The sequence below is a fragment of the Capricornis sumatraensis genome, chromosome 1, assembly GCF_032405125.1.
Source record: "Capricornis sumatraensis isolate serow.1 chromosome 1, serow.2, whole genome shotgun sequence".
Lineage (NCBI taxonomy): Eukaryota > Metazoa > Chordata > Mammalia > Artiodactyla > Bovidae > Capricornis > Capricornis sumatraensis.
Window position 1 is genome coordinate 239,102,822 of NC_091069.1, and position 14,428 is coordinate 239,117,249.

The window sequence follows — 14,428 nt, forward strand, 5'->3', positions numbered from 1 at the left end:
TTCCCCTTTTTTGACCGTATGTTCAAATTTCCCAAATTTTCCTTGAGAAAACATGTGGTTTGGATGAACCTGAACTTCTGTCCAAGCTAATTTCTAGGTCTGACTCCTTCTAGAGCTGGTTCAAGGACTAGACCCAAAATAAGCCAGTTACAGCCAAACAAGTCCCGGGCTTTTGTAGAATCTGGTGGGGAAGGGACTTGCTCTTTTATTTGAATGTAAAGCTATCATTTTGCCACCACATACTAAAAACTTGCTGAAGAGTGAAAGAATGAAAGAAAAGCATTACCTAAGAGATTAAAGAGATATAATCTAAGTCTCTGAAATCAGTATTAGCCCTAGACTTTTCAGTTCTTTAAGCCCACAATTTCCTTTTTGCTAAGGCTTTGCTTTTCCTTTATGCCAATGTGAGTTAAAGTCACTTCTTACCAAAAGAATACTGGTTAAACACACTTGTCTTTTAGTAGACTGAGCTTTCTATATGCAGATTTTTTTTTTCTAGTTAATAGTCTACTGTCTTTTTCTGAAAATGATTGGAAAGTTTTCCATTTAATATTTACTTTTAGTGATTTTCCTTAAAAAATTTAACAGATATTTTAACTCTAGTTATCATTAGAAAAATATAAATTTATCAGTGTCTGTATTCTCCACTTTAATAAAGATTCACCCTGACCTTCTTTTACTATGTTAATGGTATCTATAATAAATACTTACCCAATTCTAAGGATAAATTTTGCTAATTTTATTGTTTCTTATATCCCACTATTCCTCTAGGATATATTTACCTTGTTGCTGAAGAAAACCCTTTAATATTTCTTTCAAAGATTGTGGGTGGTAAACATTTTTGCATCTCTTGATGTCTAAAAATGTCTTCATCTGTCCCTTACATTTAAATAGGAACAGAATTCAAGGTTCAAAGTTATTTTTTAAAAAATGCTGTTTCTTTTTGTGTTTATATTGTGGGTATTTTTTTTTCCCCTCTCTAGAGGAAAGCTTTTCAGTTCTATCTTTTTATGTTCTGAGATTTCACTCTAGTACAATCTGTGAAACTGCAATCTGTGGTCCAGCTCTGTCTCACCACCTGTTTTGGTCTAATAGCCCATGAATTGTTTTACCTTTTTAAATTAAAAAAAAAAAATCGAAGAATATTTTATGATGTTAAAATGATCTGAACTTAAGTATCTCAGTGTCTGTTAAAATTTTATTGGAACACAGCCACAGTCATTTGCTTACATATTAGGGCTACTTTCACGCCACAGTGGCAGAGCCAAGTAATTGTGACAGAGATTGCAAAGCCTAAAATATTTATTACCTGGCCAGAAAAAGTTAGCTGACTTCTGTTTCTGTTTATATTTTTATTTGTTTTAATAGCTAAAATTCTGGGAGTTACCTGGCTATTATTTCTACTGGTTTCTACAAGAATTTCTTACTTCCGTATTACAATCAATATTATAGATAAAAAAATTTCAGATGTATCCATTCTGTTATCACATCACCCAATGATTGTGTTTTCTTTCATTTAAAATTTTATCTGTCTAAAAATAGACTTCTCTGGTGGTCTGGTAGTTGAGAGACTCTGCGCTTCCACTGCAGGGGGCATGAGTTTGATCCCTGGTTGGGGAACTAAGATCCTGCATGCCACACAGTGGAGCCAAAAAAACCAAATGGTAAATATACCCATCTTGATGTCTTATTCTGATTGCTGTAGTGAGTCCAGGGTTAAAGTTCTTCATTTGCTGAGTATTTTGTTGGTTGATATTTGTCTGCTTTACCGTGTACTGTTGCCCCTGCATGGGTTGCTCAGGAGAGAGCAGTGTGGACCTGCTGGTACTTGAAAAGAGAATAGGGGGAAGGAAGGGTGGGCCATGCATGTCTGAGGTTATTGATACTTCTCCTGGCAATCTTGATTCCAGCTTGTGCTTCATTCAGCCTGGGATTTTACATGATGTGCTCTGCATATAAGTTAAATAAACAGGGTGACAGTATACAGCCTTGATGTACTTTTCAGATGTGTCCAGGAGAAATATCAATAACCTCAGATATGCAGATGACACCACCCTTATGGCAGAAAGCCAAGAGGAACTAAAGAGTCTCTTGATGAAAGTGAAAGAGGAGAGTGAAAAAGTTGGCTTAAAACTCAACATTCAAAAAATGAAGATCATGGCATCTGGTCCCATCACTTCATGGGAAATAGATGGGGAAACAGTGGAGACAGTGACAGACTTTTATTTTCTTGGGCTCCAAAATCTTTGGAGATGGTGACTGCAGCCATGAAATTAAAAGACGCTTGCTTCTTGGAAGAAAAGCTATGACCAACCTAGACAGCATAGTAAAAAGCAGAGACATTACTTTGCCAACAAAGGTGTGTACAGTCAAAGCTATGATTTTTCCAGTAGTCATGTATAGATGTGAGAGTTGGACCATAAAGAAAGCTGAGCACCAAAGAATTGATGCTTTTGAACTGTGGTGTTGGAGAAGACTCTTGAGAGTCCCTTGGACTGCAAGGAGATCAAACCAGTCAATCCTAAAGGAAATCAGTTGTGAATATTCATTGGAAGGACTGATGCTGAAGCTGAAACCCCAATACTTTGGCCACATGATGGGAAGAACTGACTCACTGGAAAAGACCCTGATGCTGGGAAAGATTGAAGGCAGGAGGAGAAGGGGACGATAGAGGATGAGATGGTTGGATGGCATCACCAACTCAATGGACATGAGTTTGAGCAAACTCCGAGAGTTGGTGATGGACAGGGAAGCCTTGCGTGCTGCAGTCCATGGGGTTGAAAAGAGTCGGACACGACTGAGTGGCTGAACTGAATGGGGCCATGCTGCTCCAAGGTTCCCTTTTTACTGCTTTTGTCTTTCCCTTAAGAGTAGGATGGGATGTACAGGGTTCAACCTACCTGGATTGAACCTCCCTTTTGCTCTTGTTTTCAGTCATATTAAGGTATGGATCATCTTAAGTACTGCTCCCTTATCTGTGGCAATTATCTTTCTCATCTTCTGGCAGAGAACCTAAGCTCTGGCTCCCTCTTCAATCTGATTCCATCTGCTGTCCTGTTAGTCCACTGAAAAGTTTCTCTTCTTACTTCAGATGATGCTCTGTATTTCTTGTTTTTATATGGCATGAGATACTGAAAACTACTGGATGCTTTGTTTTCCAGCTTGAAATGAGAAGCTACTCTATATTATTGTAATACTTTCGGGAAGTCTACTGAAGTTTTGTTTGTGGCCTAATATTTATTTTGTAAATAGTCTCTGGGGAATACACCACAAAAATATTTTCAGGGAATAATTTCCTATGGATGCAAATAACAGGTTTCAAGTTCTCCTTTTTTTTTTTTTTCCTTTTGGAGTTTCTGCTTCAAAAATTTGATGTTATCAGGACAGCTTTTTGGGGGTGGTTGGTTATTTTTTTTGAAGCCTGTTGGGCCGCTATGGGCCTTAGCTGCGGCACGTGGGGTCTTCAGTTGCAAGATCGTTTCCATTTTCAGTTGTGGCACAGTGGTTCTTAGTTGCAGCATGCAGGATCTAGTTCCCAGACCAGGAATTGAACCCAGGCTGCTGGCACTGGGATTGTGGAGTGTTAACCACTGGACCACCAGGGAGGTCACTGTTTAGTCTTTTAAATTCAGCTTTTGTTACCATTCTATAATGGAATTGTTTTATTTTTATAAGTGAGTTTGTTTCACTTACATTCACTGATCAAAAAGTATTTATTTTAGTTCTGTCATCTTTATGCTGCATGGTGTGTGTTTTTCTTTTTTGTGCACACATGTTTTCTGATTGAATTAGAATATTTAGAGTCTGGCTTTGGTTTTTCAAATGTTTACATTAATTAATAGTCTTAAACCTCAACTTGACTTACCCGCTTCAGAGGGGAGCCACTGAGGACCTGCTAATGAAACTTACACACGTTTTTTCCCCCTCTCTACATCCCACTTTGAGTTATATTATTTTTTCCAGAATGCTATGTTCTGACGCTATGCTTTATGTTTAAATGGACTGAACACTCACTGTTATTTCTTTTCCACCATGGCTGCTCCATTTCTGGGCACCTTATTTTGGCTCATCTCTGTTTTATGATTATGCCCTTTTTAAACAAGAGCTCATGGGTGCTTTATTCCTTTCAGTTTTTAGAAAATTCCCATTTGCGTTCTCATGCTTGAATGTCATCTTGGATTAGTATAAAACTTTAGGGTATAGAATTTCTTTCTCTGAGAGTTATAAATATTTCTTCATGATCTTTTCTGGTATTCATTTTTACTGTGGCAGTCTCTGAGGCAAGGCTGAAATTTTTTCCACTCTTACCTGGTGACTTACATTTTTAAAAAGCTGAAAAAGTCCCCCAAATAATCTTTGAATTCTGTTAACTTCACCACACATTTGTGGGGCCAGTCATTATCATATGGTGTGACTTCTGACCTTTCAGACTTCAGACTTCTTTTATTTCAAAAAAACTTTTTATTATCTTTGAATTTTTTTCTACTTCATTTGTTCTATTGTCTAGTATGTATGTTAGATCCCTTTTGTTTTCCTTACATAAACCTAATTTTCTTTGATACTTTTATTTTGTTCTTTTCTGTTTTACTAGATCTTTAAAGGCCTTTTTTCATATTCCTATTTCTTCCTTGATGGCCAATAATTATACACCCACAAAATGATTTTTTAATGGTTAAATGGGATTGAACTATGTATATGTATGATAATTTTATTAATCTTATTATTTAGATTGTCTCTGGTTTTCACTATTATAAACATCTGCACATGTTCTTGATAGTAGTGATATTGCTTCATAAGATCAGTAAACTTACCCCAGTTCCTAACTTATGAAGCTCACTGACAAAGAATTAAATCATGCCTGTGAATAGAGCTGCTCCTTTGGGTTTTGATGCTGTTGTCATCTCCTGGTCCTTTTGGGCCTAGGGATGATGTGGCTCCCCACCATTGCTAATCTGGATATCTATGTCATTTCTTACTGGCTTCTCTAAAACCCTCCTATGTATTTGTAAGTTTGCTGTCTGTTTGCTGTGTGTGTGTGTTTGTGTGTGCTCAGTTGTGTCAGACTCTCTGCGATCCCATGGATTGTAGCCTTCCAAGCTCCTCTGTTCATAAGTTTCCAGGCAAGAATACTGAAGCGGGTTGCCATTTCCTACTCCAGGAGATCTTCCCGACCCAGGAATCAAACCCGCATCTCTTGTGTCTCCTGTACCGGCAGGCAGATTCTTCACCACTGTGCCACCTGGGAAGCCCTATCTGTTAGCTACACCCTAGAAATTTATTCCACATATGTATAAAATGACATATATAAAAGATTATTCACTGCAACCTTATATCTCTTAATATTTCACTATTTTCACTATAATGTCTGTGAACAGAGGAATATAAGATAATGGTGTAACTATACAGTGGAATATTATGCAGTTATAAAAAACTTAGCACATTCACTGAATATATTTATGGGATAATCTCTAATTTATTGATTTGTTTTTCCTCCAATCTTCAGTTCTTCTTTTATTAATTTTTTCATACACTCAGGGATCCCCAGATATTTATGTTGCCTCATTTATACCTCAACGGTCATAAAATGCAAGTATTTAGTTCACCATGCTGTTCTCCCAAGCTTTGTTGTTACTGTTTTAAGATTTATTGAAGTGAAGTGAAGTAGCTCAGTCATGTCCGACTCTTTGCCACCCCGTGGACTGTAGCCTACCAGGCTCTTCCCTCCATGGGATTCTCCAGGTAAGAGTACTGGAGGGGGTTGCCATTTCTTTCTCCAGGGGATCTTCCCAACCCAGGAATCGAACCCGGGTCTCCTGCATTGCAGGCAGACATTTAACCTCTGAGCCACCAGGGAAACTCCAGCAATTTATTGAAGTTTGATACAAAAAACTGGACACATTTAGTGAATATATCTTGATGATTTGGGAATATGCATGTATCTGTCATATCATCACTGCAGTCAAGGCACTAAATATATCCATTACTTCCAGACATTTCCCAGTGTTCTTTTTTTATCTTTTATAGGAACACTTAACATAAGATCTATCTTCTTAATATATTTTAAACCGCATAATACCATATTTTAACTATAGATACTGTGTTGTACAGCAGGTCTCCAGAACTTATCTTATGTAACAGAAACTTTATAAAAAGTGTGGAAAAAGCTGAGAACCAAATAGTGAATATGCTACCATATGTGTAAGAGAAAAAAAGAAAAAAAATATACGTGTATTTGCTTTTATGCACATATACATATGTATAAAGAGAGAGTGTGTGAGAATGGGAGGGAACAAGATGGAGCATCCTTGGAAAGGCACATAAAGTAATAATAGTGGTTGCTTCTGGGGAGAACTGAGTAGCAGGAATCTTACTATTCTTTAATTTGAATATTAAATGAATATACTGCCTATTCAAAAAAGTATTACGTTAATAATAAGGATTGATTGAGAGCCTTACAGAAACAGTGACTATAAAGGAACTGCTAAATAAATCACTAGAAGATGAAAACAGCCAACAAAGTATAGTTGTTACGGAAATGTTCTAAGTAGTAAAAGTCTTGGATAATTTAATTTCTTACCATGGTACCTTTGTAGAAGTTAACTTCTTATTCAGAGTTGAACGCACAAAACCATGTCTGATAAAGGTTTGTTTTGATGATCATAATGGTCTTTATTATTTAAAAGAGCTTCAGTTCTCCTTTGTTTATAGGGTTTACTAACATCCCTAACAAAGCAGTATGATTGCACAGTGATCTCCGTTTTCAGTGGAAGGTACAACTTCATTAAAGGAAATGGCACATGAGAAGACTTTTCATAAAATCAGTGAAGGGAAGAGAAGACTGCTGGGGGAATATTCACTCAATTAAAATTGGGTTAAAATCACTCATTTTTGTGACATGACAAAAATAGGAAAGGACTACTAGCTTGATTTTTTAAAGGTGATCCTAACGTGGTCACCCCTGTTAAAAAAGACACAGGGAAACTTACTCACCCTTCCTGGAACTGTGCTTGGGCAGACTCTTCTGCTACAAGGGTCTCATACTCTTCAGCAGCAAACCTGTCCCAGTCGGAGGGCTCAGGACTGTCATTCTCAACATCCTGATTGGGAGAGGGGTGGCCACAGGAAACAGAATCAAAAACAAAAATTAGAGATAGGTCATCACAAATTTTTACATCCTGAAAAAACCTATGTGAAAAATGTTTTATTTGACCCCATGGACTATACAGTTCATGGAATTCTCCAGGCAAGAATACTGGAATGGGTAGCCTTTCTCTTCTCCAGGGGATCTTCCCAACCCGGGGATTGAACCCAGGTCTCCCGCATTGCAGGTGGATTCTTTACCAGCTGAGCCACCAGGGAAGTCCAAGAATACTGGAGTGGGTAGCCTATCTCTTCTCCAGTGGATCTTCCCAACCCAGGAACTGAACTGGGGTTTCCTGCATTACAGGCTGATTCTTTACCAACCAAGCTATCAGGGAAGCTCTAAACATGTTAAAAGAAGTACTAAAGTTACACTCCTAAACTGATTTTCTACACCTTGAATCACAAAATTATTAAGTACTCTTCATTAGCTGGACTGTTTGCGTCTAGGTTCTTCAGCCTTGTAATCAGAGACTTTTCTCTAGCCCCTTCTCCTCGCACTTGACATAGCAGTGACCTGGACTGACCTGTGGTTTGCATATGCCCACCTGAAATGTGGCTTCCCTGGTGGCTCACATGGTGATGAATCTGCCTGCAATGCAGGCAACCTGGGTTTGACCTCTGGGTTGGGAAAATCCTCTGGAGAAAGAAATGGCAACCTACTCCAGTATTTTTTTTTTTTTTTTATTGAAGGATAATTGCTTTACAGAATTTTGTTGTTTTCTGTCAAACCTCAACTTGAATCAGCCATATACCGCTCCACTAATTTTGCCTGGAGAATTCCATGGACAGAGGCTACAGTCCATGGGGTCACAAAGAGTCAGACACGACTGAGCAGCTTAAACTTAACCTGAAATATACCATCCCTTCCTCTAGTGAATTTTTATTGCTTCCTTCACAGCCAGCTTGGAGACCCTGCCATCTGAGTTACCTTCTTGGAAGCAGCTCTTCTCCCCCTAGTCATTTCCTTTGTACTATGTGGGCTTGGCTGCCACCTTTTGTTCTCCTGTCTTTGTCATCTCTATACACCCGTTCTTATATACTGAGTTATCTCTATATAACCCCCAGTGTCTCTTCAATGCAGTACCTGGAATTTACTGAGCACTTACTAATAGCATTCTTTGCAGATCAGAATGTTGATAATTACTACCTCTCAGAAAAAAGGAAAATTTAAAATTTGTAATACAAATAAAAAAATGAAGGGGGAAGAAAGTATATATTTTCTTTTCCTTCTACAATACAGACTGCATCTTAGATTATATGTTCTAGGTAAAATGATGTTTTTCCATAATGAAATTGGGTTAACACTGCCCTAGGATGTAAGGTTAGTAATGCTAGAAGAATGTAAGTACCTTAATACTGACTACACAATATGTTAATTACTGTAATCCATTTGAAGAACTTCACCCCATCTTTTAAATATGTCTGAAATTGCTATGCATCTTAGATTTATAATTGCTTTTTCTTGCTTAAAGGTATATAAAATAATGGGACATTTTAATGTCAATGAAATAGTGACTTTAGGCTAGTGATAATGTACCTTGATATGCTCCAAGTTCTGGTGCAGAGTATTTGTTTTTAGAAGCTGGTCCTTGTATTCTTAACTATTAATATTTAGGTCAAACAGTTATGCAACATATGGAAGATAAAAGACTGAGGAAGTTTCCTGTAGTGTACTCAATCAGTTCTTTTCCATCAGTATAGTTTTTACTCTTTAAACAGGGGAATAGAAGGAGAAGTGGTGATAAAATTCTGCTTTTTGTTTGTTTTTTTCCTGGATGTGGGTTTTCTGAGAGTCCACAGGTTTTTGTGTGTGGGGAAGGCAGTTCACCGTAGAATGACTTCAAACTGATGTCATGTACAGTCATCATTACCGCTTGAAAAAGTGTTACATTTATCTGAAGGTTGTCTATCTTGGAGGGCATCTAGTTTTCATTACCATGCCATCCCGAAATTGAATGGTACCGTTAAATCAAGCCCAGTACACTCTGTAACAGAGATGTAGTTTTGAAAGTGAGAAAGACAATTATTTCAAAATTTTCTGTAACCAGTTTCTATGTATATGGAAGTACACAAAACACACAATTCATTCAATGAAAGGCAGATGCAGGTTATTACCTACACTTGAAGATTAGCTGTGGGAAGAGATGGGCTCTGAGTCCTTTATTCTTTCTTTTCAGTATGTTATGGAATGTTTTAAATGTAAGCCTTTTTAAATACCAAAATTCCTGCAGACAGAGGACACTTATCTGAAGCACAGAACCCCTGATACTGCATCCCTCAAACAGAAGTCAAAACTATATTGGTACCTTCTGGACCGCAAAGGGATCTCTCTGTTCATGGTCTAAGTATTTCTCCAGATTAAAGAAAGTGTCATAAAAGATGTGAGCCATTCTGCATCTCTTCAGGTCTCGTAGAGTTATTTTGCCTGTGTAAGAACAAATCTGGTAAATTTCAAAGACTTCTTTCGAAGTGAAAAAAAAAAAAACAACTTTTACTGAAGTTTAAAAGGATATATGCATATGCTTATTTGATTATAAAAATTTGATGTTTTTTGAGGTAAAGTTCACATAAAATTCACCATTTTAACCATTCTAATGGTTTTTCATACATTCACAATGTTGCACAAGCATCACCACTATCACATTCCATAGCATTTTCTTCACCTCCAAAGGAAACTGTACCAGTCAAACAGTCTCACTCCCCTCCCCTCTGTAATCCTCCCCAACTGGCTACCACTAATCTGCTTTCTGAATTTGCCATTAATTGTTAGTTCTATGCCAACAATAAAGGAGAAACTTAAATATTTCTGTATTTGGAAAGCCTGGATGGAAGACTGGGAAGTTAAATAATTTAGAACCATCCAGGATTACAACCCCCACTCTGTTATGTAGATGGACAATGCAACTTGGATCTTTATTCAATCTTACCATCACTGGCTGGCTTTACCAGGTCAAGCATCTGGCACAACAAATCATGGAATGGCAAGGGCTCAATGCCCATGGCTTCCATCCGTTCACACTGCTCCTCGTAGAAGTATTCCAGCTCGTACATGGAGAGCACTCCATCCCCATCCACATCCATACAGCGGAACCAGTACTCAATGCTAGGAGGTAAGGATACTCATTAGCAATGGCCTGTTGAAGCTCTTTTTTTTTTTTTTTTACTTTTTTATTTTTACTTTATTTTACTTTATAATACTGTATTGGTTTTGCCATACATTGACATGAAAAGCTCTTTTATTCATTCAGATTTATTACTGCTTGTTTTTTTAAAAGTTATATATGGGTATACTTAAGACTTAGACATAGTTTTACAAAATTTATTAGAAAAAATGGCAGTCATCTTTTTAAATTTTCTCTTCCTCAGATCCAAGCATTTTCAACACTTGCTTATTTTGGTTTTTATCTTTACATTTCAGTTAAGATGTCTACATTGTTCCTTTCTTGTATTTCTGATTTAAGGACTGTGGTTTAATTTTGCACTATGAAAGATGAGGTTTCAGCTCTTTTGCTACTCATTCCACCTTACCCCATGCCCTTTCTAACGTCAGCATAGATAAATTACTCAGCATTCAGAGTTTATAACTTTACATTTTCCTTTTATCTCTTTTATTTGTTTAGTTTTGGGATATAGTACATGTTACTAATTCAACTAATTCAAAGGCTTCTGCCAGTTTCTATGTCCATAATCAGCCCCATTGGGTATTCTAGCAATTGCATTTCCTTTAAATCGTTTTCAGTTCCCTCTGACCTACTCCAGTCTGGGCTGGTTGATCTCTAGGCCTGATTTACAGTTTCACCCTAGGGATTCCCTTCACCTTTCTCCTGTTTCTTATATCTCACATTTTCCTCATTCTTGGTTTGCTTCCTTGTTTGGTATAACACATTCTTCAGTATCTTCCTAAACAAGGGAGCATAGCCGGTACATTTTTTAGATGTTAGATCATTGAAAATACCCTTTATCTACCCCCTAATGTGGTTGGTATTTATAGAATTATGGCTTGATGGTTCTTTGCTTCAGAATTTTAAAGGCACTGACTCATTGTCCTCCATTTATCCACTGTTGTTGAGAAGTCTAAAGCCACTGATCCTTTGACTGCAACCTGTTTGGTTTTTTTTCCCCTTTGAAGCCTACAGAGGTTTCTGAGTTCCTGGTGTTTTAAAATAAAACGGATGAAGTGCCTTGGTCTGGATCTAATTCACTTTTGCTGGGCTCAGAGCCTCCTCAGTTTGGAGACTAGTATTCTTAAGTTCTTGGATATTTTCTTAAAATTGTTTTGTTTCTTCTCTGCTTCTCTTTCCCCTTATCCACTCTCTTTCTGGAACTCTTGTTATTCAAGTCAGCATGGTCCAATATGGTGATCACTAGCCATATGTAGATAAGCCAATTTGAGATGTCTTTTTTTAAATAAATTTGTCTTCTGTTAATTTTTATTTATTTATTTGGCTGTGCCAGATATTAGTTGCAGCATGTGGGATCTAGTTCCCTGGCCAGGGACTGAACCCAGTCCCCCTGCATTGGGAATGCAGAATTTTAGCCACTGGACCACCAGGAAAATCCCTGAGATATTTTTAAGTGCAAATACAGATTTTGAAGACTGTAAGAAAAAAACAGTAAAACATCTTATCAATACTTTTATACTGATTACATGTTGGAAAAATATTTTAGATATATGATATTAAATAAGAGATGTAAGTAAAATTAATCCTGTGTTTCTTTTTACTTTCTTACTGTGGTTGCTACTGCTGCTGCTAAGTCGCTTCAGTCATGTCCGACTCTGTGCGACCCCATAGACGGCAGCCCACCAGGCTCCCCTGTCCCAGGGATTTTCCAGGCAAGAATACTAGAGTGGGTTGCCATTTCCTTCTCCATCTTACTGTGGTTAATTTTACTTGAAAAATTAAAAAAAAATTTAAGTAAAAATTGTATGTATTTAAGATATATAACAAAATAATGTGATATAGACAGTGAAACAATTACTACAGTGAAGCTGCTTAACATAGCATCTCCCCACAATATTACTATTTTGCAGGATAGTAGGGATGTAGAGGACCTGAAATCTACCCTCTTAAGTGAATGTTCAGCATTTAAAATGATATTATATTAAATGTATAGTGATTATATTGTACATTAGATCTCTAGATTTATTCATCCTGTATAACTGCAACTTTGTACACTGGGTCAGCATCTCCTCTTTTCCCTCACACCCCCAGCCCCTGGTAACCACCATTCTACTTTCTGCTTCTACTAAGTCTGACTCTTTTTTTTTTGATTCCCATATAAGAGATCATGTACTATTTGACTTCCTGTGCCTGGCTTATTCCACTTAGCATAATATCCTCATCCTCCAGGTTAACCCATGTTGCAAATGACAGGATTTCCTCCTTTTTGAAGGCTGAATAATATTCCACTGTGTGTATATACATATACCACATTTTATTTATCTATCCATTCTGCGAGAGCTTGATTTCATATAATGCTGTAATGAACAAAGGAGTTCAGATATCTCTTCAAGAGCCTGATTTCAGAGTTCTGGTTCAAGATGGTCAAATAGGAACTTGCCTTCTTCCATGGACACACCTGTATAGCTACATATGGACCAATTTCTTCTGAGAAAACCCTAAAAACTAGCTGAGTGACTTCTACATTATTGGAAAAATTAGAAGAAACTCATATTCAGTGGATAGGAGATGCTAAGACACAATCTTGCTGTAAACCCCAGCACACTGACCCACAATTAGGAGAAACTGGAAATCCAGAGCTTTTCCCCGAGGAGCAAAGAGTTTGAATCCCACATTGTGAACCCAGCTTTTAAGACCTGCAATTGAGACAACTACCCTCAAATCTAGCTTTTTTCCTTCCTTTAAAAAAAAAAACTGAAGTATAGTTGATATGTAATATTATATTAATTTCAGGTGTACACCATAGTGATTTGACATTTGGATACATCATGAATTGGTCACCACAGTAAGTCTAGTAACCATTTGTTACCAAAGTTATTACTGTATTATTGACTATATTCTCTATGCTATACATTTCATCCCTGTGCCTTATTTATTTTATACCTGGAAGTTTGTACCTCTTAATTCCCTTCGTCTATTTCACCCAACCACCCATTTACCCTCTGGTGACCTCTACTGTGTTCTCTCTACTGGTGTTTCTGTTTAGTTTGATTTTTAAATTCCACATATAAATGAAATCATATAGTATTTGTCTTTCTCTGTTAGACCTATTTCACTTAGCATAATACCCTTAGAGTCCATTCCTGTTGTTTCAAATGTCAAGCTTTCGTTCTTTTTTTATGGCTACGTAAAATTCCATTGTGTGTATGTGTGTGTGTGTCACCTTTATCCACTTATCTACTGATGAATACTTAGGTTACTTCCATATGTTGGGTATAGTGAATAATGCTGCAGTGAATGTTGGAGAGCATATATCTTTTCAAAATAATATTTTTATTTTCTTTGGGTAAATACCCAGAAGTGAAATTACTGGATCATATAGTTGTTCTATTTAAGAATTTTTGAGGAACATCTACACTGTTCCATAGTGGTTTATATTCTCACCAGCATAAGAGTCCCCTTTTCTCCATATCCTTGCAACACTTGTCATTTGTTGTTTGTTTGATAAGAGTCATTCTGAAAGGTGTGAGGATAGCTCATTGTGGTTTATATTTGTACTACACTGATGATTAGTGATGTTGAATACCATTTTATGTGTCTGTTGGCCATCTCTATGTCTTTCTTGAAAAAGCATTTGTTCAGGCTTTTTGCTCATTTTAAAATCAGGTTGGATTTTTTGATACTGAGTTATGTAAGTTTTTAAAAAATATATTTTAGATATTAACCCCTTATCAGATAGATCATCTACAAGTATTTCTTCCTATTCAGTAAATTGCCTTTATGTTTGTTGATGGTTTCCTTTGTTGTGCAAAACCTTTAAAACTGATATAGTCTTATTTATTTTTCTTTTCCCTGCCCTTGCCTGAGGAGACAGATTAAAAAAAAAAATACTGCTAAGTCTAATTTTAAAGAGTATACAGCCAATGTTTTCTTCTAGGAGTTATTTTATGACTTCAGATCTCACATTTAAGTCTTCAATCCTTTTTGAGTTTATATTTTGTATACGGCATAGAGAGTGATCCAGTTTCATTCTTTTGCATGAAGCTGTCAAGTTTCCCAGTATCATTTATTGAAGACATGGTTTTTTACCTATTGTATATTCTTGGCTCCATTGTGTACATTCAGTTCAGTTCAGTCGCTCAGTCGTGTTTGACTCTGAACCC

The 14,428-nt window shown here is 36.9% G+C and overlaps 1 protein-coding gene across 2 annotated transcripts in view; it reads right to left on the bottom strand.

The window, feature by feature from the left end:
* PPP2R3A (protein phosphatase 2 regulatory subunit B''alpha) overlaps window positions 1–14,428 on the bottom strand; it is a 181,931-nt gene that overhangs the window by 16,878 nt on the left and 150,625 nt on the right. For both annotated transcript variants that reach the window (XM_068971755.1, XM_068971762.1), the window contains exons 10-12: window positions 10,071–10,246; window positions 9,450–9,568; window positions 6,991–7,097 (exon numbers count right to left, since the gene is read on the bottom strand). In XM_068971755.1, coding sequence (XP_068827856.1) covers window positions 6,991–7,097; window positions 9,450–9,568; window positions 10,071–10,246 — 402 coding nt within the window. The remainder of the gene's footprint in view (window positions 1–6,990; window positions 7,098–9,449; window positions 9,569–10,070; window positions 10,247–14,428) is intronic.